Raw genomic sequence first — 27,388 nt, 5'->3', positions numbered from 1 at the left:
ACTTAGTTTTGGGTCCATGAGTACAAGCTTTTGCTCACACGTATAGGAGGATACCCTAGGCATGCCCATCAAACTTAAGACTGTATATTCACTCATGAACTCATCGTCTTATACCAGATCCTTTTCTTTAAAAATCATTCTCTTTCCCATCTGCTGTGGCAAATAGTTACTGTTGTTTTATGGACCTTACCTCCTTTTCCTCACTTCCCCCCCCTCTCATTTTGAAATGTTATTGTTTGGATGTCAGGTGTCCCGAAAAGTTCACGTGTAAGACAATGCAAGAAAGTTTGGAGACAAAATGATTGGGTTATACCCTTAATGTAATCAGTGAATTAATCCCTGATGGGATTAACTGAGTGGTAACTGAAGGCAGGTGGGCTGTGGTTGGAGGAAGTGGTTCACTGGGGGCATGGCTAGGGAGTATATATTTTCTGTCTGGAGAGTGGAGACTCTGCTTCCTGGTCGTCATGCGAGTTGCTTCTCTCTGCCACACTCTTTCACCATGATGTTCTGCCTCCCCTCCAGTCTCGAGGAATGGAGCCTGCTGTCTGTGGATTGAGACCTTTGAAACCATGAGTCCTCAAATAAACCTTTCCTACTCGTCTATTGTTCTGACCAGGTGCTTTAATCACAGCAGCAAAAAAAGCTGACTAAAAACACCTGAACACTCTTGAGTAGACAACCAACACACATGCCTCTTTCTACTTTGTATCAATCACACTCATCTGTCCAACAAACTTCTGGGTTATTCTTATGCTAAAAGACATTTCCACATACCACTCACCAGCTGATGACCTATCAGTGGTCCCTTTATTTGCACCATCAAAATGGCTACTAATAACATTTGCCATTTAATAAATCTTGGACAAAACGGATTCCTATTTGAAGGATATATCTACAATTTCCATGAAGCTTTAAGAACTCACTATGTTAAATTTTTCCTAATACTAATGACATTTGCTATCTAAATTACAGAAAAATATTTTAAGTACATAGTGATAGTAAAAGACTTTCCTAATCAGCAGGTGATACATGAATATACATAACTAAAAATCAAAAGAAATAAAGCTAACTGAACCAGTGTATGGCTTAATCAATATTAGTTCCTTCCCACTCTTAAACTGTGATACATGAAGCTAGTATTGATTTTATGTTATAATTATTATTTTATTCAGGATCAATCCGCTTCACATCAAGGGCACATATGATTTCATGAGGCCAGAAAATCATGAAAGGTTTGAGACTCAAAAAAAAAAAAAATTCAAGAACAATTGGGATTTACCTGAACTGAAGTTTTGTCCAAGTCACCACAAAGGTAAAGTATTTGAGGCCTGAAATGCCTACACTAGCTGGAGATTGAGGCCGTACTTCAGGGCTTGATTGAGGACATAACTTCCTGTAGGGAGAAACCGGAGATAAGCCTTTGCCTGAACTTCTGGTGACATGGTTTAAGAAAAGGAGGGCATTATTTGAACATTGGGTCTGAAAGGAAAAGCTGTTAGTTAAATTGTCAAGCGTTTGTTTTGTATGAAAAGTCATTCGGCTTAGATAATAGAAATGATAAACTGGATTTCAAATAAAAGAATAAAGTATTTAGCTAGGCATGGTGGCACACACCTGTAATCCCAGCACCTCAGGAGGTTGAGACTGGAGGCTCTCAAGTTCAAAGCCAGCCTCAGCAATGGCGAGGCACTAAGCAACTCAGTGAGACCCTGTCTCTAAATAACATACAAAAGAGGGTTGGGGATGTGGCTCAATGTCTGGGTGCCCTGAGTTCAATACTGGTATTTGGGCACAAAGTGCGATTATGGCTGATTTAGAGATATGCTCCAGAGACTGTTCTGAGGACAGAACTAAGAGGATCCAGAAGGAATGAGGAAGCATGAGAAATGGCATTTTATTATTGTTGCAGTTTAACTAAGCGCCTCTCAAATCAAAGCGATATGGTGTTAGCCTTTTTTTCAGGAACTAAATTAAGAGACAAAATGTTTTGATGTGGCTGTTTATCGCATTATTCAGGAGAAAGATAATGATCAGCTGAGTGGTACAGGGAATGGAACTCTAGAAATTTAGCTGTAGATCATTTAAAAGTGCACCAGACTTTTAACAGACTTTACACTTATGATTATTATTTAAAATCAGAAATAGCTAAATACATTTCCACGAGGATCTGCTAGTTCATAACAATCAAGGTACAGGCAATAAGTGGAGTTTTCACTGAAATTGGCTTGAATGTGGCTTTGAAATAAGAATTTCAACTTAGAAAAAACAAGAAAGGCAGAAGATCAAGGTAAATAAGCAAAAAGAAGACATAACAGAAAACAGAAACGGAAAACTAATGAAAAGCATTATCTTTAAGATATGAAAACCTGAACAAGAGTAAGGTAAATAAAAATTATATTCTTATAATGATTACTTTTGGGTTCACAATACCAGCTACGTATGTAAAATATCTTTTGTACTTTTTCTCAAAATCTACTTCTTAGACTTAATTCACATTTTTATGAGTTCCATGACTTCTGAAGCATTTTTCTAACTATTTTATAAAATTGGATATTGCGCACAATATCCTTTAACACTCTGCATGCTTGACAGCTCAATACTTTTGTTTGTTTTATGTGGTCCTTTGGCTTTAAGTATGTGAACAAGACAGAGGTCACATAAACATTAAAGTATACAGTCATACACAAAAAAGGGCTGCAAAGGATGAGGAGTTGAATCACAGCACATACAGTGAAGGCGATGGGTCAGAAGGCGACTTTATGTAGATAGACCAATCAGGAACAGCCTCCTTTGGTGGTAAATATTGAGCACAGCATTCAGTAAATCAGGTAGCAAACAACCAGCAGAGGAACTAGCAAGTCCAAAGCCACTGAAAGTAGGAACAATCTGGAAGGCTTGAGGCTCACCCTGGTGGACAGCCTTACCAGAATGGCACAGGAAGGCAGAGAGGAGACTGAGGATGTGATGGTAGGGCACTGTAGGTGTACTATAAAACACACTTCTGATTCTGTGAGATAAGGTCTAGAACCAGGCATAATCTAATTCGTGTTTTTAAAAGGCACTGGCAAGAGTGGAAAGAGAAAAGTGAGGGGATTCTCCCAGTAGTCCACCGATATGAGATGGAGGCCTGCCTGAGCTGGCCTTCATTGCAAACTTAGAAGGCGGCTGGGTTTGGGATCTACTGGCAAACACATTTGATTATGGATTATATTTGGAATGTAGGGGGAAGGGAAGGGAAGAATCCAGATTGAAAGCGAGGTTTTTATTTGAATTAGAGAATTCATAGGGATTCCATTTATTGTGATAAAGAAGTTTGGGGTGAAGCAGGGTGGAGTGTGGAAAATGGAGAAGTATGTTCTGAGATGCCTGTTAAATATCAAAAGTAGATGTTGTGGAATAATCAGTATGAGATATGAATCTGGACAGGAAGAGATGCAATTTAGGGAATCACTGATACAGTGATTGTATTTTTCCACATGGGGGAAAAAACATCTACAGACTATCCAATTTTTACTTTTTACCTGTACATTAATTACAAAATATTTTCTCCTGACCTGGAATTTTACTTCAGACTATAATATTCTCTCTGAACAAACTGCAATATTATTCCTTGGACATTAGGCACATATCTGATTATTGTAATGATTGAACAGGTGTGATATATAAGACTTCTAAATACATATGAAAGAATGAATTACCAGTCTTTTTCAGTTCTACAAAGTTTGCTTCCTTTTACTACATTTTACTTTTCCTTCCCAAAAATAAAAATTGAAAATAAGGAAAATAAGTAGTCACTCTGAGGAAATATAATAAGCAAAGTTGTTTTACTTAGTACACTATTTCCTGGAAAATACACACCATTTCAAGGAAAAGAAAAGTTACATGTGATGCAAATTTATTATTGGCCTGGTTCTGTTAAGACTGGTAGAAGTAACACCTATTTCAAAGCAGCCTTGATCTCAAGTTGATAAATTAGCACAGAAAACATGATACCTACATGCAAAACAGTGAGAGCAAGGAAACGACATGGCTATAAATACTCAAGCTCTATACCTGGTCAAAGAAAAAGATTCTATGATGGTGCTGGCTTTCAAAGATGAAATCATGCAGATGTGAGCAGAGAGGACCTAACTCTGCAATCTGAAAGTGAACACGGCTTACTAAGCGGTTGACCCGAGATGATGCTGGCATTTTCCACTGCAGCCACCTCAGCTCTCACGCGCCACTCACTCATGTACTGTACAAATGTGTAACCTTGGTGAACCGAGCATCCAACTATTTTCCCATACTTTGAAAAAATGACTTTAACATCAATGTCCTTGGCAATGGCTCTGTTTAAATTGAAAACCAAATCCCAGGAACTGATGGATTTGGTGTCATTCTTCTTGATGACATTGTTAGTCTGGGTGTTGTCGGTCATGGTTGGCTCAGCTTTTTAAAACCCTTAAACAAAGAAACAAAATAACACGGTCATAAAATAAACAATTAGATCCACTGGCTATTTCTAAGTATGGTAGCACTTCCGAATTTAGTTTTAAGGTCTTAAAAACTCATATTTATTTATTTATTTATTTATTTATTTTTTATTAAGCACATACATTCTGCCAGATATCTATAGTACCTATTTATTGAAAGAAACTCTTATGCTGAAACTGAAATGTTGCAAATACACTCTGTGACAGATGGTGATGTGTTTGAAGCAGGCTCTGTGACTGTGAAGGGTACAACCGTTTCCTTACCTTCAGATTCTTCTTCGCTTGTTGGAGAATACCGTGTGTCCTGGTCACTGAAACCACAAAAGGGTCCCACAAAGCAGGAATTACCACTTGGGCCCTAGTTGCTGGACGTGTGTCTTATAAAGGACTTTCTTCTGTCCCCTCAGTCATGGTCTCTTGCTGACCCTTCCCTCCCTCTCTCCCTCTGCATCCGCAATTACTCATGGCACAGGAGGGTTGGGTCCAGTGCATCACACTCTCCCCTCCCAACATTCCTGTGCCACAAGTGGGGCATGTGCAAGACCACCCTTTCCTCTGCTGCTCCACGGCTCAGGGGCACCTACGTTGGTTGATGATGAAATTCTCCATCCTCCTCTTGTCCTGCTGGAGGGATTTCAGGCACTCCACTGTGCTCTGAAGGAGTTCCGATTCACCCTGGGGAAGAGGGACAGGCTCTCAGACAACACTCTGCAGACCGAATGTACACTGTGCTTTGTGGTTCCTACCAACTGGAAGCAGAACTCTACAGTCTTCTCAACACTCCCTAGCCTGACTTCTCTCCATTACAGCATCTCAATTGTCCAGATCAGAACAGTTGATATAGAGACCACAGGTGGGATTGCTGAGAACCTCAAAGCCTCCAATCAGACTAGCACAGGCCTACATTCCTGTGGTCAAAGACACCCTGACCCCAGACCTGTAGGAAACTCCCAACTGTGAACAAGACCTCCAACTCAGCCCTTGTACAAGTTTTATCTCGCCCTATCCATACAGGACTTGGAATTTCAGAGATACTCTGCCTGGGACACAGGGCTGCCCGGAAGACCGTACATAACAGCAACATCAATGTGGAACTTGAAACTGGGGAGAGGACCTAGAAACTAGTCCATCCCAGGGCTGGCAATTAAAGCCAGCCTATTATTGAACAATTCCTTAGGGGGTCTGCATTTCCCCAATACTGGCAAATATGACCATTTCAAAGGTGTGTTGGGATTCTAGGATATGACCAAAAGGAACTGCAGGCTCATAGTGATATCCTCTCATCTTTTGACCAAGCAGCCCTGAGGACTGGAGAAGCTTCCAAGGCCCCTGAATTTCAGCTCAGTCAAACTTCAGAATTTTTGGAAGTAGACACTTATGGATTACCAGGGTGTCTATGTCTGTGTCTCTCCATGTTTTTTTTTTTTTTCCTTCTCTTTGAATTATTATCTTGGGCATTGGGGTGTGAGGAGGAAGTAATGTAATCAGAGCTTCACTGACAGCAGCCACTATGCATCAGGTGTCTCCCTCAGGATGTTCCACTAAAGTCCAGCACTTTCTAACAATTCATGTGGCTCCTCACCCTCAGAAAACTCTGGAACTGAGAATACAGAATCTTATGGGGCAGGAGAACAGGGCTTGTACACAAGATGAACTGGCCTCTTACCACATTGCTAGGTGGCCCAGGGCCAAGGAAGCTTGGTAAAGATGCTTGCCAGAACATGGTCAAGAGGGAGGCTGCCTCCTCTAGAGTGTGGTGCAGGGCACTGGTGCTGCTTCGTAGCTCAAGGACACGTTTGTTGCCCGGTTCCTATGGGAAGGGGAAGGTAGCCATGGACATCACTGAAGCCTAGATATCTCAGGGCTCAGGACACTAGACCTGCACAAAACTCAAACTTCCTTTGCAAGTGAGACACAAGCATGGGCTGCTTGAACCCTGGCTCATCCCTCTGAGGTCCCAGGACTGAAGTGCAGCTCCCTTTACCTGGAATGCCTATGTAAGGCTGACAAAGCTCATTCCCATGTCATGTCCTCTATGAACCTATTACCTGCCTGAAAATAAAAGACCCTTCTGCATCAGTGTACTCAAGGCACAAGATGTGGCTTCTCACACTGGGCTTGTGGCCCCTCAGTTGCTTTATCAACAGGGACCCGTGTCTTGCCCTGGGGTGGGGGTTTCTTGGAGGCAAGGCTGTGTCTATACAGCCATGGGTCTCTGGTGGCTGAGAGAGCAGAGCCACTGGCCCTTGTCATCGCTCAGCAGAGAAGCACACTGAGAAGCACTGTAGACTGCTTCCCTCCCATTGCTCCCTGGTAAAAAAGAAATCCTGTGGTAGCCAGGTTCTTACTCTTTCTATACACCAGGTCTTTATGGATGCAAATCCCTCAGTATCTGTCCATCTGATTCATTTTAATCTGTCCACATGAGCCAGCATGACGGTAATAAATAATAAACTATCAGAGGGTGCTGATTTCAACACCACATGGACAGCAACACTTAACAAATGCTCTACTGAGGATGGTGACAACACTGCACATACATCTCTGTGGCTCTGAGGGAGGATAGCTAATTGGCCTTATCTACAACAGAGTAGAACTTAGAATGAATCAGGAGATAGGGAAGCAAGGGCATGGTTAGAATAATTGGAAGATGCTTTCTCTGTCACTGGGAGATGCAGGCCACAGAAATAAATGTGGAGAAGGAAGTACAATCAAGGACAAAGGACACAAAGAAAGGGTGAACCCAAGAACTGCATGTGTGACTACCTCTGAGCTCTGAGTTTCAAGGCCCAGGAAGTTGCATGTGGGTCTCAGGAGAGACAGGCTCTTTTGGGCCAGCTCTTTCCCCTGCTCAATCTGCTCTCTGAGAGACTATAGTCACCAATAAGACCTATGACATGTTGTGCATGCTTCTTGGCAAAGGATCCATCAGTAGCAGCACCCGCCAGCTTGGGAGAGTTCTTTTTTTTTTTTTTTTTTTTTTTTTTTACATAGGGCAATGATGTTTATTTTTTTCCCTTCCCCCCCACCCCTCCCACCCCTCTTTTCCCTCTATACAGTCCTTCTTTCCTTCATTCTTACCACTCTCCTTATCCCTAACCCTAAACCTAACCCTAAACCTAATGCTAACCCCTCCCACCCCCCATTATATGTCCTCATCTGCTTATCAGCGAGATCATTCGTCCTTTAGTTTTTTGAGATTGGCTTATCTCACTTAGCATGATATTCTCCAATTTCGTCCATTTGCCTACAAATGCCATAATTTTATCATTCTTCATTGCGGAGTAATAGTCCATTGTATAAATATGCCACAGTTTCTTTATCCATTCATCAACTGAAGGGCATCTAGGTTGGTTCCACAATCTGGCTATGGTGAATTGAGCAGCAATGAACATTGATGTGGCTGTATCTCTGTAGTATGCTGATTTTAAGTCCTTTGGGTATAGGCCAAGGAGTGGGATAGCTGGGTCAAATGGTGTTTCCATTCCAAGCTTTCTGAGGAATCTCCACACTGCTTTCCAGAGTGGCTGCACTAATTTGCAACCCCACCAGCAATGTATGAGTGTTCCTTTTTCATCACATCCTCGCCAACACCTATTGCTGCTTGTATTCTTGATAATCGCCATTCTAATTGGGGTGAGATGAAATCTTAGGGTAGTTTTGATTTGCATTTCCCTTATTACTAGGGATGTTGAACATTTTTTCATATATCTGTTGATTACTTGTACATCTTCTTCTGTGAAGTGTCTGTTCATTTCCTTAGCCCATTTGTTGATTGGATTATTTGTATTCTTGGTGTAGAGTTTTTTGAGTTCTTTATAGATTCTGGAAATTAGCTCTCTATCTGAGGTATGGTTGGCAAAGATATTCTCCCACTCTGTAGGCTCTCTCTTCACATTTCTGATAGTTTCCTTTGCTGAGAGAAAGCTTTTTAGTTTGAATCTATCCCAGTTGTTGATTCTTGCTTTTATTTCTTGTGCTATGGGAGTCCTGTTAAGGAAGTCTGATCCTAAGCCAACAAGTTGAAGATTTGGACCTACTTTTTCTTCTATAAGATGCAGGGTCTCTGGTCTGATTCCGAGGTCCTTGATCCATTTTGAGTTGAGTTTTGTGTAGGGTGAGAGATAGGGGTTTAATTTCATTCTATTGCATATGGTTTTCCAGTTTTCCCAGCACCATTTGTTGAAGAGGCTATCTTTCCTCCATTGCATATTTTTGGAACCTTTGTCTAGTATGAGAAAATTGTATTTATTTGGGTTTGTGTCCATGTCCTCTATTCTGTACCATTGATCTACCTGTCTATTTTGGTACCAATACCATGCCGTTTTTGTTACTATTGCTTTGTAGTAGAGTTGAAGATCTGGTATTGCAATACCCCCTGCTTCGCTCTTGCTACTGAGGATTGCTTTAGCTATTCTAGGTTTTTTATTCTTCCAGATGAATTTCATAATTGCTTGCTCTATTTCTGCAAGGTACATCATTGGGATTTTAATAGGAATTGCATTGAATCTGTATAGCACTTTAGGTAGTATAGCCATTTTGACAATATTAATTCTGCCTATCCAGGAACATGGGAGATCTTTCCATCTTCTAAGGTGTTCTTTAATTTCTTTCTTTAGTGTTCTGTAGTTCTCATTGTAGAGGTCTTTCACCTCTTTTGTGAGATTGATTCCCAAGTATTTTATTTTTTTCGATGCTATTGTGAATGGGGTAGTTTTCCTAATTTCTCTTTCTGAAGATTCATCACTTATGTATAAAAATGCATTGGATTTATGAGCATTGATCTTGTAACCTGCTACTTTACTGAATTCACTTATGAGTTCTAAAAGTTTTCTGGTGGAATTTCCAGGTTCCTCTAAATATATAATCATGTCATCAGCGAACAGGGATAGTTTGAGTTCTTCTTTTCCTATTTGTATCCCTTTAATTTCTTTGGTTTGTCTGATTGCTCTGGCTAGAGTCTCAAGGACGATGTTGAATAGAAGCGGTGAAAGAGGGCATCCCTGCCTTGTTCCAGTTTTTAGGGGGAACGCTTTCAGTTTTTCACCATTTAGAATGATATTAGCCATGGGCTTAGCGTAGATTGCCTTTATAATGTTAAGGAATGTTCCCACTACCCCAATTTTTTCTAGTGTTTTGAGCATGAAGGGATGCTGTATTTTATCGAATGTTTTTTCTGCATCTATTGAAATAATCATGTGATTCTTAACTTTAAGTCTGTTGATATGGTGAATGACATTTATTGATTTCCGAATGTTGAACCAACCTTGCATCCCTGGGATAAAACCCACTTGATCGTGGTGCACTATCTTTTTAATATATATTTGTATGCGATTTGCTAAAATTTTGTTGAGAATTTTTGCGGGAGAGTTCTTCATTCCTGGAGGAGCATCCAAATCCAGCTCTAAAAAGAAAACCACAATAAGAAAGGATCTGCTGTTATTTTTTTTTTTTTTTTGGATTTGCTGTTATTTATGATAACATCCTCAGTTCCTGCCAATACAAAGAGACAGTGAAAGAGCCCAGGATCAAGAAAGGCAGCCTTCAAAACTGCAGGGTGGTTCAAGTTCATAGAGACCTTTGGGTTTCTTTAATTTTATGATCTTTCTTAAATCATTGCATAATGATAAACTTTGCCAAGGGGCAAATTTTGTCTTTATTGATAAGTGGGCTATTTAGGTCAAGTATTATTACAAATATGAAAATTTTTCTGGGTAGAAAAGGCACAGACAAGTAAACCAGCTGGATAGAGAGCACATTTAAGAGAGCACAATGGAGGAACTACAGGGCAATGATGCAAACAGAGCAACAGCACAACTGCGGTAAGAACGAGAAGAAAGGCAGTCAGAGAAGATTCAATGAATAGGACTGAAGGCTTTGCGGCACACAGAGAAAATTTTCTGAATTCACATCACACACTCACAGAGGACCAACAGTGATTTGCACTAAGAATTTTCCTTCATGCCGTCCAAGCCCTTTAGTTGTCATGTTTACCACTGAACTGGTGACAATGACAGTATCTAAGTCAGGAGAGAAGAAAGAAGAGCTGTGGAGGACCAGAGTTAGAGAATTCATGCCAATATTCCAAACTGAAGAGAAAGAAACTGAATCTAGGGAGTGAAGACAATCACAGTGATAAGAACACCTCCAACACTGCACAAATCATGCACCGTCTAGTCTTGACCACACGAGATCCAAGGCAGCAGGACCTCCCTCTCATATCATCCGCATACATACGCCACATGAAAAAGCCAACAAACCACTTAGATAGACACGTTCCTATAATTCAGAACAGAAAATGTTTCTTTGAAGGACAGGTATTCCAAACAAATAAAACTTCCAGCTTAAAAACTTCTAAAGTATAATTTTATGAATCGATTTGAGTATAATGTCCTATGTGCCATCAAGTACAATAATTTGTAGTGAAACTTAAATATACACAAAATCATACACACACACACAGATATAAAGGTATATGTAAAAATATTGATCAAGGGCTGGCACACAGTTCAATGCATGCTTCTTACCACACAGAAGGACCTGGGTTCAATTCCCCTGTACTAAGAAAATAATTTAAAAGCTGATCAAAATGTGAAGTATCACCAAAAAAAAAAAAAAGAGAGAGAGAAAGTTCCTGACAAGAGAAGAGTGGGTCAGAGCCAGTGTCAGTGTCCAGTTCAGGCCTCTGGGGGCAGGGAGCAAGAGGAAATGTAGGGACTGAGCCAGGGGGCTGAACTTAGCAGGTGCATGGGAAAATAGTGACAGGAGAAGCCTTGTCAGAGAGAAGTGGAGGTGTGACTCAACAGCACACCCACCATGGAAGCTCCAGAAGAAGATGGCAACAGACTAATGTATGCTCAGCAGTTCCTGCCATCTATAGGAAAACGATACAAAAGACAAGAACCAGGGAAGAATCATCACTGACAAGAACCAGGGAAGAATCATCACTGGCAAATTTTAAATCTCACATACAATTCTTACACTTACTTTACATAGACGCATTACTACTAAACAACTACTACATATGCCTCACGTAGGAACGAGGTACCTGATGAACACAAAATTATGTATGTTTATGGGAGGGACTGGATCACAGTTTAACTGATATTCTGCCCAGCAGAAATTAGAAATAATTGGGAACACAGGAGAGTGAGAGATATGTTTGAAGAGCAGATGCCCTGTGAGTCAGCAGCACGCAATCCCTACCCCGGGGAGATGAGTTGGATTCGTGTACAATATGGTAGGAGCACTCACTGGTTCCATCCAGAGCAGAGTTGACTTTAGTCTCATCTGATGGGGAAACAGCAGTTCCAAGAAGTTCTGTTGAGTCAGATGAATCAGGATGACCCCAGGATGGAAAATACTTTGCATCTGGCAGGGGGTCATGCTCCTTCTCCTCCTGCAGTCCACTGTTGAGACAGGGAAAAACCAAGAGATGAAATCAAGATGGTTTAGAAGCCAAGGCCTCACCCCGGCCCTGATTCAAAGCTGAAGAGCCGAGTCTCACAACAAGGGCCCTGCCTTCAAAAACGATCAAGGACACCATTCTCATCCGATGGACAGAGTTCAGGTGCCATGGCATGAGAGAAAGGGAGAACCACCCGTGCCCATGTACCAGCCGGGTAGCAAGCGGAAGGGGAAGGAAGCTCAACTCCGCCCATCAGGAGCAGTCACCAAGGGAGCACAAAATAAAGAATCACACCAGTGGGTCAACCTTGTGCGTGACCCACGTTGAGACTTACACAGAGCTGGCCAGAGAACACTGCCTGCTGAATTGTACAGAGCAAGAGAACTTGTGCCTTCTACAACAGTTTCCACCCACTCTTTTTCTTGGTCTTTCTACTTATCCTGCTAAGGCATACCTGTCCATGATCTCAGGACAGGAGTGTAGAAAGATGGTATGCCTCTAATCCCGATTCCAGAACTTACAGAGAAAACAACTGATTGCTTTAAGGGAAAGGAGTGCCCAACGCTGACTGTGCGGTACCCCTTAGTTAGACTCCCTCTCTCTGTAACACAGAGAGAAAAGATGACCTTGCTACGGGGCTCCATCACAGTGGGCTGAGTCAACTGAATCGCTGCAAACAGAAGTCTTTCTTTGCATTCGATCATGAAACACATGGCTACTTTTGACCTCATGGTCTATACTTTCAGATCATCCCCGAGCCCTTATGTGACCCTCTCTTGCTCTCCCCAGACTATTTGTCATTACCGGGAATTCAGTGAATCTTGCTCTTGATCGTCTTTCTTTTCATGGCTCCCTGCAAACAGTTCAAAAACATCCAGAAGTCAGTGATCAGTGCCATTTCACCCATTTCAACACAAGAGCCCGCGAGGGTTCCTCGGTCACCCTGGTTAGACAGGAATCAGAACCTGCAGGGCATCCTGGAAGTTATTCCCATGGAGGTCAGGAATGAGTACAAAATGAGACTCGTTGAAAATGGAGAGAGCCAAGGAGGCAAGACAAAACGACCCCAGGCCAGCTGGGGACTGCCTGCCACCTATAGCCCAAATGAAGTTCAGTGGTTGTAACTAGGGCTCTTCCTCCTCAGTGTTCACGCTATTCTCTGTATGTCCAAGAGGATAAGCCAGGGTTGACTCAGTCTCCTTCCCAAGGAGGGTCCCAGAAGGAGCCACATGCCCGGGACTCGGCAAAGCCTCGTTTCCAGAAGAAAGAGGCGGTGGAGGCAAGGAAGCTGGCAAGAGAAGGCCAAACAGCCTAGACGGTGTGTCATTCCAGGGAAGACAGCATGTGTCTGAGAGATGCTCCTCAAAGGATTAGGACCCCAATCAGGCTGGACTTTCCTGTGGTCGCTACAGAGAATATCGGGACAGCAGATGTGGGAACAGAGCAGAGTTCAGAGCGCAAACAGGAGCTGGAGATGGAAGGGCCCATCAGGGTGGAAGACAATGAAAAACAGAGGTAGGACCAGACAGTCTCCAGGTGCTGTGGGAAACCACCAATGGCGAAGAGAAATCACAGTAGAAAGAGTTACATACTTAGAGCTAGAGAGCAAAAATGGGTAAGTGCTTCCCAGAGCCACAGAAGTCATCACCATTCTACCCGAAGCATGAAGGCCAGAAAATCTGCATGCTATTCTCCGCTTGCTCAAGAGTTGCTTTCTACTGATAATCTTCTCAGTCAGGTCACTGGTGGCATCGATAAGTACAGGCACCAGAAACCCAGGTGTTTTCACAACTGAGCCTTCAAGCTCACCACTCTCACACTTGGGAGGGTTCTTCACTTCAAGGCAAGCATCCAGACGTGGCTCTGAAAATAAAAACCACAAGCAGGAACTATTAGTTTCTATGACCCTTCTGTGACACACCTATTCACCCAAGAGGGACATCAAATCAAGAAAGCAGCCTTGCACAACCAAGTCCTAGATTCATATGCATGGCATAGAGACTGATATTTTCATTTTTTAAATGCCTCTGACATATCCAATACTGATACACTTGAGAGGAAGCAAGCATACTTCCAATTTTTTAAAACATTCATGTTAAATGGAAATAAGTCGACATATAGCTCCTATTTATGTAAGGCAATAATACCTCGAGGGATATAGGCAGTGCTTTTAGTAGGGAATAGACTATAAAAGTCAAGCAAAACCAAAACAGAAGGAAAAGTAGAGGAAAGAGAAGAACTAGGGGAGAATCAGTGCTGCAAAATTTTAAATCTTAATACACCTCAATTTATTTTACATATGTGTATTATTACTAAATAACTCCTGGGTGTGCCGCCGAACACTTAATGGATATGTCTGATGGACATAAAATTATGAATGTTTATGAGACGGAGTGTATGACACTTTAATTGACATGTTCTGGCAGAAGAAATTAGAAATAATTTACAAAGGAGGGGAGAGAGAGAGAGAGAGAGAGAGATGTTTGAAAAGCAGATGCCCTGTTAAGACACCAGGAGCTAATCAAATTACTGGGGAGATAGCTGAATTCATCTGCAATATGATAGGAGTACTCACTGGCTGCATCCAGAGCCGAGATGACTTTAGTCTCATCCAATGTGAGAAGAGAGGTTCCAAGAGGTACTGTTGATTCAGATGAATCAGGATGACCACAGGATGAAAAATACTTTTCATCTGGCAGGAGGTCATTCTCCTTCTCCTCCAGCAGTTCCCTGTTGAGAATGCTGAGAAAGGAAAGAACAACAGGTGAAACCGAGATGGTGTAGAAGTCAGGGCCTTGCCCTGCACCTGATTCAAAGCTGAAGAGCACAGTCCCACGACAAGGGCCCTGCCTTCAAAACTGATCAAGAAACCATTCTCATCTGATGGACTGACTTCAGGTGACATGGTAGTAGAGAAAGGGAAAGACACCAGTGCTCACTACACCGGCCAGATAACGAGCTGATGCCAAGGAGGCTCCACTCCACCTATTTGGCACAGTCACAGAGGGGGCACAAAATAAGAAACATAACAGTGGGTCAACGTTGTGCGTGACTCATGTTGACACCGACACGTAGCTGGCCAGTGAATACACACTGCTGTATTACAGAGTGCCAGAGAACTTGTGCCTTCTGGAACTGTTTCTATCCATTTTTTGATATAATCCCATTTCCTCCTCATCTTTCTACTTATCTTGCTAAGGCATACCCGTCCAGGATCTCAGGCCATGAGGGTAGAAAGACGGTGTGCCTCTAATCCTGATTCCAGAACTCACAAAGATAACAACTGAATGCTCTAAGGGGAAGAAGTACCCAACACTGACTGTGCAGGACCCCTTAGTTAGACTCCCTCTATCAGTAACACAAAGAGAAAAAGTAACCTTGAAAAAGGGCTCCATCACGTGGGCTGAGTCAACATCATCACTGCAAACAGCAGTCTTTCTTTATCCTTGCTCATGAAACACGTGACATATTTTGACCTCAAGGTCTGTGCTTTCAGAACGTCCTCAAACCCTTATCTTACCCTTTCTGACTATCCCCAGACTATTTGTTGTTACCTGGAAGTCAGTGAATCCTGACCTTTGTCATCTTTATTTTCATGGTTTTCTGCAAACAATTAAAAAACATCCAGGAGTCATTAAAGAGTGCCGTTTCACCCATTTCAACACAAGAGCCCATGGGGGTTCTCTGGTCACCTGGGCTAGACAGGAATAAGAACCTGTAGGGAATCTTGGATGTTTTCCCCATGTAGATCAGAAGTGAGTAGAAAAAGGGAGTCATTGAAAATGGAGTGAGCCAGAGAGTGAAGACAAGATGACTCCTGACCAGTTGAGAACAGCCACCTGTAGCCCAAATGAGGTTGAGTGTTGTGATCAGGGCTCTTTCTCGTCAGTTTTCATACTATGCCTTTCTAAGTCCAAGATGAGAAGCCAGGGTTGACTCAGTTCTGTTTCCCAAGGTGGGTCCCAGAAGAAGCCACACGCCCGTGACTCAGCAAAGCCATGTTTCCAGAAGAAAGAGGCAGTGGAGGCAAGGAAGCTGGCAAGAGAAGGCCAAACAGCCTGGACGGCGTGTCATTCCAGGGAAGACAGCATGTGTCTGAGAGATGCTCCTCAAAGGATGCTCCCCAATCGGGCTTGACTTTCCCGTGGTCTGTACAGGGAATTTCAGGACAGCAGATGTGGGAACAGAGCAGAGTTCAGAGCGCAAACAGGAGATGGAGATGGAAGGGCCCATCAGGGTGGAAGACCATGAAAAACAGAGGTAGGACCAGACAGTCTCCAGCTGCTGTGGGAAACCACCAATGGCGAAGAGAAATCACAGTAGAAAGAGCTACATACTTAGAGCTAGAGAGTTTTAATGGGTAAGTGCTTCCCAGAGCCACAGTAGTGACTGCCACTCTACCCGAAGCTTGAAGGCCAGGGACTCTGCATGCCATTCTCTGTTTGCTCAAGAGTTGCTGTATCTTGATAATCTTCTCAGTCAGGACGCTGGTGGCATCCATGGGGACAGGCACCTCACACCCAGGCTTTTGAACAGCTGAGCCTTCGAGCTAACCACCCTCGAGCTTGGGAGGGTTCTTCACTTCAAGGCGAGCATCCAGACGTGGCTCTGAAAATAAAAACCACAATCAGGAAGAACTATTACTTTCTATGACCCTTCTGTAATACACCTATTCACCCAGGAGGGACACCAAAATATGAACGCAGCCTTGCACAGCCAAGTCCTTGATTCATTTCCAGGGTATAGAGACTGATATTTTCATTTTGAAAAGCCTATGACATATCCAATACCGATACACGTGAGAGGAGGCAAGCACGCTTCCAATTTTTGAAAACATTCATGAGAAATGGAAATAGTCGACATATAGCTCCTAGTTATGTAAGGCAATAATGCCACTAGGGATATAGACAGTGCCTTTAGTAGGGAAGAGAGTATAAAAGTCAAGCAAAACCAAAATAGAAGGAAAAGTAGAGGAAAGAGAAGAAGTAGGGAAGAATTGCTGCTGCAAAATTTTAAATCTTACATACACCTCGACTTATTTAACATATGTGCATTATTACTAAATAACTCCTGGGTATGCCGAACACATAATGGATACATCTGTCGGACACAAAATTATGAATGTTTATGTGAGGGATTGTATAATACTTCAATTGATGTATTCTGGCAGGAGAAATTAGAAATAATTTAGAAAAGAGGAGAGAGAGAGAGAGATGTTTGAAAAGCAGATGCCCTGTTGGACACCAGGAGGCGATCACTTTACTGGGGAGATGAGTTGGATTCGTCTGCAATATGATAGGAGTACTCACTGGCTCTATCCAGAGCAGAGCTGACTTTGGTCTCATCTGATGGAAGAGAGGTTGTAAGAGGTTCTGTTGATTCAGATGAATCAGGATGATCACAGGATAAAAAATACTTTTCATCTGGCAGCAGGTCCTTCTCTTTCTCCTCTTCCAGTTCACGGGGGAGACTGCTGAGTTAGGGAAGAATAAAAAGATGGATTTGAGGTGGTTTGGAAGCAACAGCCTCCGATTCAAAGCTGATCCTGATTCAAAGCTGAAGGGGGAAGTCCCCAAACAGGTCTCTCCCTTCAAAAATGACTGAGGAAACCATTCTCATCTGATGGACATAGTTCAGGTGCCAAGGGATGAGACAGAGAGGGAGAGTCACCAGTGCCCTGTGTATTGGCCAGAAAAACAAGCTGATGGGGAAGAAGTCTCAGCTACACCTTATAAGGTACAGTGACCAAGGAGGACACAATGAGAAACATAGCACGGTCACCCTCTACGTAAGTGACGGTGAATTTTAGATACTGCTGTCTGGTATCAATAGTGTCCCGAATGGACGAGTCCCGGATACATTCTGCCTTCTTTTAACGTCAATATTATGACACAATATACTATTTATTCTGTCTACTTTTCTTCTTATGGCTCACCTCCCCGTGATCTCAGGCCAACACTACAGAAATCATTTTTGGGTCTCACCCTGATGTTAGCTCTTACCAAGAGAACACCACATTTCTTTAATAGCAAGAAGTGCCCAATGCTGCTCAGTTCCCCTTGATCAGACTCAACCGTACATTACCATAAAGAAAACAAGAGAGCCTTGCAAACGGGTTCCATCATCTTTGGTTGAGTCAACAACTTCACTGCACTCAGGAGTCCTACTACACCTTTGGTTAAGAAACCTGTTACTACATTTTGTCCTCATCCTCTATACTTCTAGAATCCTGAACCCCCTTTATTTTACCCATGCTTTCTAGCCCCTGATCATTCATTGTTACCTCAAATCCAGTGACTCCTCTTCATTATCATCCCCACTGTCATGGGATTCTGTAAAAATATTCAGAAATGAAGGCATCATTAAATAATTCCACGTCACTCTCTCCAATACAGAGGCCTACCTCAGAAGAAGACATAATTTATGTATGCAAGATCCAAGGAGCACTTAAGGGAATTCTATTGAAAGAACTCATATGTTGAGTTTAAAGAAATGGTCTGGGATGATATGCTGACCCATTATGCACAATGTCTCTGACTGGGTGGATCATTTTTATGGCCTGCTTTTCATTTAATTGGCTAAAGTCAAAATGCATTTTGGTCTCCTAATCCCTGCATACGTGTTCAGCTTCTTATGGATTTCACTAGCTGTACTTTTCTTTCTTCCACAAAGGTCATTCACAAGTTTGTGGCTCTGTGCTCCCTCACAATTCTCAAATAGAACGAGTTCCATTCACTAAGGAGAGGATTAAAATACCCGAGCCTCATTTCCCTCAATATTGGGAACTTTTAAGGATCTCAAGGTTGACTTTGGCAGTGTACTAGAGGGAAATTCCTCTCTGCAGACTGTTCTGGTATGAACCGGTATTTCTACCACCTGATTCTAGCATTTTAATGGAAGCAAACTGAAATACTTCCAAGTAGTCTTTTGTGATAGCCTCAACTGTGATGTAGAAACCAGGGCAGCTGGTGAAATGTTACTACTGGAGGGGCAAAGTAGTAGACACTTTGGTTCAGATGAGAATACCTACTGACAGTACATTTAGGTAGAATATACAAAGTCTATCAACGCAAAGCATACTGGGTGCTCCCCAGGGCATAGATATCTTGACCATTTATGGATTTTGCAGGTCAGAGGCTGTAGCATTCCCATCAGGGAAAATTCCACACACAGGGTATGAGAGGATGGTACTGGAGTCCAGAACCCAGGCACCATGATACCGTCTCCCAAAATACATGTGAAATTATCATAATTCTTGGACAGACAGAAAGACCCAGGAAAAGTGTTCAGACTTGACATTTAGCAGGACAGATGGAGGAGCGGTCCCACTATAGAACAGTTTGTTAAACAGAAGACATGGCATCTGCATGTGGCAGAACCAACAGTGCTTGTCAGCGCACCTTTATTCTCCTCACCCCAGCCTGCATTGCTTCACATCCTGCATTAGCCAGTGAGTGCCGAGGAGGAGGGGTGTGGCTGGAAACAGGAAGAGTGCAAGGAGCATGACCCACCTGATGTCTGTGCTTCAAACCTGGTCCCACCGTTTGACTGAAACCAACAAGTAACTACAGGACCTGCCTGCAGGGAGATCCCTCTGTCCACACAGAGGAGAGGGCTGAGTTCAAAGAAGAGGGAGACTTCCCAGGAAGCCATCAGGAGCCTTATTCTCCTTGGAAGTGATGTACTTACTATCCACATCCACGTGCTCTTCAGAGAGCGAGGATGGACTCTTGGGAGGTTGGTGGGAGTCAGGCAAGTTGTGGCAACTGGAAGGAGTCAAATACATCTCATCCAGTGAGTCCAGCAGCACTTCATCCATTTCCCCACTCTCTTGGAGCTCCATGCTGAGCCCAAGTATGTAAGGAGAAAAGAATGTTAAAAAAACAGACTGGACTTCACAACTGCTCAGCAGGTTATGACTGGGTTCCTCCATGAGAAGGAAGAGTGGCTATCTCTTCAAACTGGAGGATCAAATCTACCCCTCTGCCTAGGCCAGAATGTGACTTTCATGGGAGTTGGAGAAGAGGGGCAGAGCTGGACAGAGGGCAGCAAGTGGTCAGTGCACTGGCAAGAAAACATGCTGACGAGGAGACTTGGCTTTCCCACAAAGACAGCCCTATGTGCATTTTATTCCGCTTTCATGCAGGCTTCTAGTAAATTGTTTCCTGAAGTGTTACTGACTCCAAATGATCATGGCCATTCTAGGCCTTGTTTCAATACTGTGATGCAACTTGAATTTTCCTGGATCAGTTCACATTGTCTACTATGTTATTACAGCCAAACAACTCATGTTCAGCATGAAAGCAAAAGAAGGGAATCCTTCCAATTTTCTTGTACAGGAGAGTACAATGGTTCACTGTGAGTGCAGGAAAACCTGACTTGAGTTCACCTTTGGTCAGACTTTCTCTAGATTGCTCAACTTCAAAAAGTAATGAAAGCTGGAAATCAAGAGAAGAATGATAATGAAAAACCAGACCCACTTTCTATTTGGCAGAATAGATGAAGCAGACATAGTCAGCATGTTCTACATTTCCCTGGACCTGAGATCTCCACATGCCACCCGTGCCTTCAGATTCACCTGTGGTCTGTTGCCTCTTCCTCTTCCACTTGCTTCTGATTATGTTGACTTTCTGCAAATACATTTAGACAGGAACACTCACAACAAAATCCTACTTATGCCCCATTACCAACTCTCTGCCGATTTATACACAGGGTGTGTTGAGCATTCTTGGCATGGGGAAAGGATTCTCTGTGAGGAACACTCAAGGATATCTCAGGTGTGTCTTCTGAGAAATGGAAAGGCTTCCTGGGCAGATGGTTCCATCATCTTCTGTGCTGAATTTTATGATCATTTAAAACTCTTCTTTATTCCAATGAACAGGAAACACTAAAGAGTGGCTGCTGGAAAAGTTTCTTAAACACTCAGACCTTATTCCATCAGATGTGCTGATTAAATGTGGTTGAGTTGAGATTACATACTCAGACTAAACTGATGAACGGAATCGCCGACTCTCCAAGAGGAAAGACCTTTCGTGCTAAAGAGAAAACAGGAAGGATCCTTTCTAATAAAGGGGACAAAGAGTGCCAAGGTCCAAGCCATGCCTTCAGGAAAAATTCCAGACACATTCCCAAGGGATCATATCAACAGTTATCTCCAATGACATACTCAAGATAGTAACCTATTTGGACAGTCATTAATCCTCAAACTACATTCTCTGTGTAGAATCAAACATTAGCAAAAACATTATAGGAACGATCAGTATCCCAGGTTGGAAGAATAAGGTCATGTAGATTCCTGTTATGCATAAGCATCAATGGTGCCTGTGAGTAGGTTATAATCTGCAACTTCCTGACTCTGGTTAGTCGTAGGTTTACCATCCTGAATATGCTACTGGATTCTCAGAAGTATGACTGCTAGGAGTACATTTCTCTTTTAATGGGATACTGAGTGGCATCTAGAGAAGGGGAGACTTCATGCTCACCCAACAGATCGGCACCAGAACAGAGAGGCTGGTGGATATCTGACAATTTACAGTGACTGGAGGAAGACTTATGGCCCTCATCCAATGAGTCCTGCAGGGTTTCTTTCACTTCCTCCTCCTCCTGTCTTACATCGCTCAGCCTGGTGGGATAAAGAGTACAATTAAACCAAAAGGATTAAATATAAGAGTCCCATGTGGCCTGAATAGAGGCCTAAGGGAGTGGTCACAAAAGGCCAGGGTACTCCTTTCTAAGAGAAAGAAAATGATCCTCCTAGGATGTGGGCAGAGTGCAGATGTCTTCATGGCAGGAGACAGGAGGAGAGGCTCATGTACAGGCTAGAAATGACCTGAACAGGATGGAGTCTCTACTCTCCCTGTGTGATAAAACCATGACCCATAGTATACACGGGGGGGGGGGGGGGGGGAGAACTATAGATATATACATATATATATATATATATACATACACACACATATATATGTGTATGTATATACATTTAACTATATACATATTTAAATTTGAAGGCCATAACATCCCTGCCTACAACTCATTAACCTTAAAGAAACCAGACATACATCTCATCCTCTTCTATACAAGACAGATGTAGATTCTGAGTGTTAAAAAAAAAAAAAAAAAAACTTCAGTTAGGCAGATTACCTCTACTTACAAAGCAGCACCATAAGGAAAATGGACACCTTGTTAAAAGGCTCCCTCCTTGGCTGAGGAATGTAGTCATATCAGCAGTTTTCATGTGAATTGTGTGGATACTTTGGACCTCTTGGTTTGCTCATATGGGAACCTCCTCATATTTTACCCATTCTTTTCCAGGCTCTTAATATTCATTTTACCTGGAAGCCAGTGATTCTTCTTCTTTTCCACTCTCCTCTGCACCATTCTCTGAAATCAAATTCACAGATGTCCAGTTAGTCATTGAGTAGTTCCACATCACTCACTATAAACACAGTGGGGCTCCTGATCATGGATACATAAATATCAATGGAGGACCTGTTGGGTGAGCCTTAAGTTCTTCTCTGGAGGCAGCTCATGAGGACTCCATTCAAAGGTGAACTGAACTCATACCAACCATATTTCTCAGGGCCCACTGCAATTCATAGTGATGTTCAGAGGACTAACTGGAGTGGAGAGGTGTAGGAACACAGGGAAGCACTTGGCAAAGTCACAGACCCATGCACAAGCAGACTGAATAATCGCGGGAGTGTGCAATGCTTCTGCATCCACACCTCACCCACAGGGTTCAAATAATAGCAGAGGAATGAATCTTCAAGAACTATAGACTCAATGTGGTGCACGTCTGTAATCCCAGTGGCTGGGGAGGTTGAGGCAGGAGGGTCGTGAGTTCAATGCCAGTCTCAGCAATGTATCAGGGTGCTAGGCAACTCAGTGAGACCCTGTCTCTAAATAAAATACAGTATAGGACTGGGAATGTGGCTCAGTGGTAGAAGTGTCCTTGAGTTCAATACCCAGCACCAAAAAAAAAAAAAAAAAAAAAAAAATTCAACTGGACACAGAGTTTTCACTTTTTACAAATATTAAATAACATTTGATTCACATGCAAAATACAAGTATTTTTGTAAATCTCCTATAGATGACAAGGAAGAAAATCTAACCTAGGTGACCTTGGGTGCCGTGGGATTGTTCGTTGTGAAGGTGGATACAGCACAGGGAAACTATTCTCTGGGACACTGCACCTTGAAGATATGTGACATTATACATTTTCCAAAACCCACAGAACGTACAACTAGAGTGAAACTAAAGAACTCAATAGGCCTTTAATCAGTAATTTATCAATCCTGCCTTTTCAGTAATGACAACTGTAGCAATCGAGGCCATGCTGGGTTCCTCGGAGAAATTCTCTCTAGGAAAGGTGTTGGAAGTATGAAGGGAACTCCCATCATCAGATGCTACTATGCCAAGGTCAGAAATTCCAAAGTCTGAGGTTCTGTATCTTTTTTTTAAACGCATTCTTCAATATTTCATTTCTACACAGGATAGCTCTAAAATACTGCCTGATTTTATTTAGTGATAAAGAAATGGAAATTCAAGAGAAATAAAATGATCCCTGGCCTATAATTACTAAGGGAAACAGTCACGTGAGAAGTTGGGCAACTCCTTACTCCTGTAGAAATGATTTCAGTCTAACAGGAGTTTCCTGTCACCTCCCTCTTCTCTACTTTAATATGTAATGGATGCTGCCTCATCCAGAGGCCACATTCCATCAGGACACCAGGACACATTTGATCTGCTTAGGACTTCCCTGGGGTGCAATTGCCTTCCGTGTTCCCACTCAGGCAGCCCTGATTTTACCATGCCCTCAATGTGAAGTGGAAAACAAAAGAGCTGTCCAAAATGTCACTTTGGGAATGGAGATTCCTGTGATTCAGGAACCCTGATGTAGCTCAGTGTATTCAGGGTCTAGAACCAGCTCTACCTGGGCTGAGTCTGAGGATCAGGCAATCTGTGAGCTTGTACACAGAAACCAGCAGTTCATGCAATTTGGGGCTGTCAGAACTGTGCAGAGTGAGGAATTCCCACAGATGCTCTCTGATAAGTAATGATACATTTCTCCCATAACGTAATCTGGTCCTCAATTCGAACAGCTCCTGGGTCTGATGGTCAATGATGATATTGGATTCCCTGAGGTAGAACACAGAAAAAGTGAAGCCAGCAGAGTTGAACAATACATTATATGGGCTTTGACCGAGATTTCTGTGAGAACATCTCCAAGCTGTCCTCTTTGCAGAATTCTCCTTGACTGTAGCCAAGTTGTGGGGTGGGGGTACACAAAGCACACTCCTGTCATCAGAAAGTGCTCTGAGACTGCGCGACATGCCCTCATCTACTATTCTCTCATCAAAGGCACATCTTCCTGAATCTCCTTCATAAAAATGCCCCTTAGTACTCATGTGGCCAAGGACATTTCTTCATGGAAACAGACATAGTGCATTGTGCCTAGATGGGATGTAAGCCACACACATAAATGTGTCCTGATCCTGGGGTTAACGCAGCTGGGGTTAACGGAACAATGAAAGTAGAAGACATCAACAGATTCAAGGAATGAAATCTCTGCTGAGTGAAAGGTTACTGAGCCTTACCCTACAGGAGGTGACTAGGACTAAGAGTAAATGAGGCAGCACTTACACAACCTTGTGGCTACCCCAAGGTCACACCACTAGGTTGCTCAATTTAACTTGCCTAATTTTAGATTGGGTGAGTATATTAGCTCGATGCATTTTGAAATAATGGAAATGAAGCTTTTCATAACAATTTTAGACCATCGTGTACCATATTATTTCTTGCCTAATTGTTTTATAAATGTCTGTGCGGCATGCGCCTGCCATGGGACTCTGTGCTCTTCTTGCTCAAATGAGCTCTTACTCCCCCCAGCTGAGCTGCCCTAATTCACAGACTCACATACCTTCCCTCCTGCCTGCACTGTGCAGAGCCCCCTTACCTTAGCTGCTCTTCTACCGTCAGTCTCTCGGCCACTTCCCCGTCATGGGACTGCATCTTCTCCCCCAACGCAGAAACAATTAGGTCATTGTCACTGTTGCATTCTGAGAAGAGACAGATGTGCCTTCCTCAGTAGAGAGCTGGACATGCTACTCTGGGTACTGCCTTCAGAGGAGGCAGGCCCACCCCAGGGACAACAGGAACTTCAGTCCCAGCCTCTATGCAGGGACCTCCACCTCTTGAAATCTCCCCAAATATCTGATTTGATGATCCTCACTTTAAAGATGAGGAAAGAAGCTCTAAGACATAGGAACTGTCATGAGAGTGATTCAACACATTTGGCAGGCAGGGTCACATCTGACTCTGAATCCTGGACAACTGTCATCACCAACACTAAAGTCCCTTCAGTTAAACACTAAGCTGTGAATGAAGCATTGATTCCTTGTACACTCAGGAAGACCCCAAAGGACTCCAGGGCTGAAGGTTCCCTGTGCTCACAATTTCAAGAAAAAGCAAACATCTCCCAAGATAAAAAATTGTATCTGGATGCTTTTGGGTAAAGTGTAAGGCTTAAGACTGTAAATGTCTGAAAGAAATATGTCCAACACTAGTAAGTTTGTCTTAAATGAGAGGTAACAGAAGAAGGAACTATGGGGGTTTCCTCGGTCCCAGGCACTGATGTAAGATCTTGAAGAGGAGTAACACATCGCACATTACAAACCATAGATGGAGAATTGTATAACACAAGAGCAGAGTAGGAATCTGGGGGGCAGAAAAACACAAAACCCTTGCTTGATTAGAGCCCAGGAGACTGGCTGGTGCCCACATGCAACACACAGTTAACCCAACAGGTTCTTGAGGGATATTTTTCGTTTTCAACATCAATTTTTTCCTGTAATTATATGATTCTGAGAGAAGACATTAATAAAATATGGTCTGCCTTATTCCAAACCTCATTTCTTGATTTCCTTAGCAGGCTTCTATACCTACTTTTTTGGTATTCCTTCCACATTAAAAATTGTACCACTAATTTTTGAAAACAAAGTTGGTGAAGGGGGGGGGCGGGCCAAGATGGCAGACTAGAGGGCGGCTGCATTTCACGTTGCTCCAGGATGCAAGATTCAAAAAGGAGATAGTGAGAGACTTGGGACCAACTCAAAGCCGCCGGGTGAGTCTCTCCTGTTGGGGAGGCGTCCCGGATGGGGCGGTAGCCCCGGAACGCAGGGAATTTGTGAAGTAGAGTTGCTCGGCGAGACGCCCCTTCCCCCGCTGGAGCGGTAAACACGGACAACTGGGATCATCGTAGAGGAGGTGGCTCAGCACAGCACTTGGACTCGAGCAACCACTGGGGCTCCGGGCAGCTGACTGAGGAGGAGCTGCGTGGCGAGCTGTTTAGACCCAGAACGACTGCTTCTGAACACCGGGGGGTTGCCCGGAGGAAAAGGAGAAGCCCGGCGGGTCACTTGGTCTAGGAGTGACTGCATCAGAGCCACAGGCGGTTGCCAGAGGAGGAGCTGTGTGGTGAGCTGTTTGAACTCAGAGCGAGCGCTCCTGAACACCGGGGGACTGCCCGAAGGAAGAGGAGGAGCGCGGCGGGACGCTTGGTCTAGGAGTGACTGCATCAGAGCCACAGGCGGTTGCCAGAGGAGGAGCTGTGTGGTGAGCTGTTTGAACTCAGAGCGAGCGCTCCTGAACACCGGGGGACTGCCCGAAGGAAGAGGAGGAGCGCGGCGGGACGCTTGGTCTAGGAGTGACTGCATCAGAGCCACAGGCAGTTGCCAGAGGAGGAGCTGCGTGGCGAGCTGTTTGAACTCAGAACAACTGCTCCAGAACACTGGTGGCCTGCCTGGAGGAGGAGAGTGGTGGGACGCTTGGTCTAGGACTGACTGCATCAAAGCCACAGGTGGTTGCCAGAGGAGGAGGTGAGTGGTGAGTTGATTGGACTAAAAGCGACCGCTCCTGAACACCGGTGGCCTGCCTGGAGGAGGAGCGTGGTGAGTCACTTGGTCTCGGAGCCACCGCTCCTGAACACCCGGAGGGCTACCCCGAGGAGGAGGAGGAGAAACAGGGTGGTCACTTGGACTTGGAGTGACTGCCTAGGGCTACGGGTGGTTGGCGGGAGGAGGAGACCCGAAGTGAGTTGTTTGGACTCCTAGTGACTGTGTCGGAAAATGGGCGGCTGTCCGGAGGAGGAGGTGTGTGGCGGGTCTCTGGGTCTCGGAGCTATTGTACGGGGCTCCAGGTGGTGGCTCAGAGGAGGGGCTGCATAGCCAGGCGATTGGTGCAGAGCAGGGTCCCAGGAGCTAGGTGGCTTCTTGCTGGAAGAGCCGCACAGAGACACGCCTAGGGGCGGAGCGAAGTTTCCAGGGCGGCGGGCAGATTCTCTGGGAGAGGCAGCCTAAGGAGACTCGCCTGCGAAGGGTGAGGCTCCCAGGCCCAGGATGTAGGTCTGGGCCCCTGGGATCGTTGCAGAGGAAGACAGCCCAGCCTAGGTGGTAGTTGTAGATTGAGGGGAACCTCTAGGAGGGCAACTGACCAGCGAGACGTC

At 43.7% G+C, this 27,388-nt stretch overlaps 1 protein-coding gene and 1 long non-coding RNA gene across 10 annotated transcripts in view; both read right to left on the bottom strand.

The window, feature by feature from the left end:
- Nucleotides 1–492: 492 nt before the first annotated feature.
- On the bottom strand, nucleotides 493–7,348 carry LOC124993035 (uncharacterized). 4 transcript variants are annotated; one of them, XR_007110228.1, is made up of 6 exons: nucleotides 6,145–7,135; nucleotides 5,063–5,153; nucleotides 4,743–4,789; nucleotides 4,293–4,446; nucleotides 1,283–1,396; nucleotides 493–548 (listed from the first exon to the last, which is right to left on the bottom strand). It is a non-coding gene; the product is annotated as an uncharacterized LOC124993035 (long non-coding RNA). The 4 variants fall into 4 exon arrangements; XR_007110227.1 differs by lacking the exon at nucleotides 493–548 and having other exon boundaries at nucleotides 837–1,396; XR_007110226.1 differs by lacking the exons at nucleotides 493–548; nucleotides 1,283–1,396 and adding an exon at nucleotides 7,245–7,348 and having other exon boundaries at nucleotides 2,318–4,446; nucleotides 6,145–6,288.
- Nucleotides 7,349–15,658: 8,310 nt separating this feature from the next.
- The window catches only part of LOC124994462 (neuroblastoma breakpoint family member 12-like), a 48,824-nt gene continuing 37,094 nt past the window's right edge, over nucleotides 15,659–27,388 (bottom strand). For 5 of the 6 annotated variants that reach the window (XM_047566393.1, XM_047566412.1, XM_047566422.1 and 2 more), the window contains 8 exons: nucleotides 24,842–24,944; nucleotides 23,819–24,024; nucleotides 22,218–22,266; nucleotides 20,465–20,516; nucleotides 19,576–19,730; nucleotides 18,170–18,218; nucleotides 17,196–17,359; nucleotides 15,659–16,494 (listed from right to left, as the gene is read on the bottom strand). In XM_047566393.1, the coding sequence (XP_047422349.1) occupies nucleotides 16,436–16,494; nucleotides 17,196–17,359; nucleotides 18,170–18,218; nucleotides 19,576–19,730; nucleotides 20,465–20,516; nucleotides 22,218–22,263 (525 nt within the window). In that variant the 5' untranslated portion in view covers nucleotides 22,264–22,266; nucleotides 23,819–24,024; nucleotides 24,842–24,944 and the 3' untranslated portion in view covers nucleotides 15,659–16,435. The remainder of the gene's footprint in view (nucleotides 16,495–17,195; nucleotides 17,360–18,169; nucleotides 18,219–19,575; nucleotides 19,731–20,464; nucleotides 20,517–22,217; nucleotides 22,267–23,818; nucleotides 24,025–24,841; nucleotides 24,945–27,388) is intronic. The other variant, XM_047566438.1, reaches the window with a different exon arrangement.

Source organism: Sciurus carolinensis, chromosome 1 (genome assembly GCF_902686445.1).
Source record: "Sciurus carolinensis chromosome 1, mSciCar1.2, whole genome shotgun sequence".
NCBI lineage: Eukaryota > Metazoa > Chordata > Mammalia > Rodentia > Sciuridae > Sciurus > Sciurus carolinensis.
Note: the sequence above shows the minus strand (reverse complement) of the source record. Positions and strands in the feature narration are given on the sequence as shown.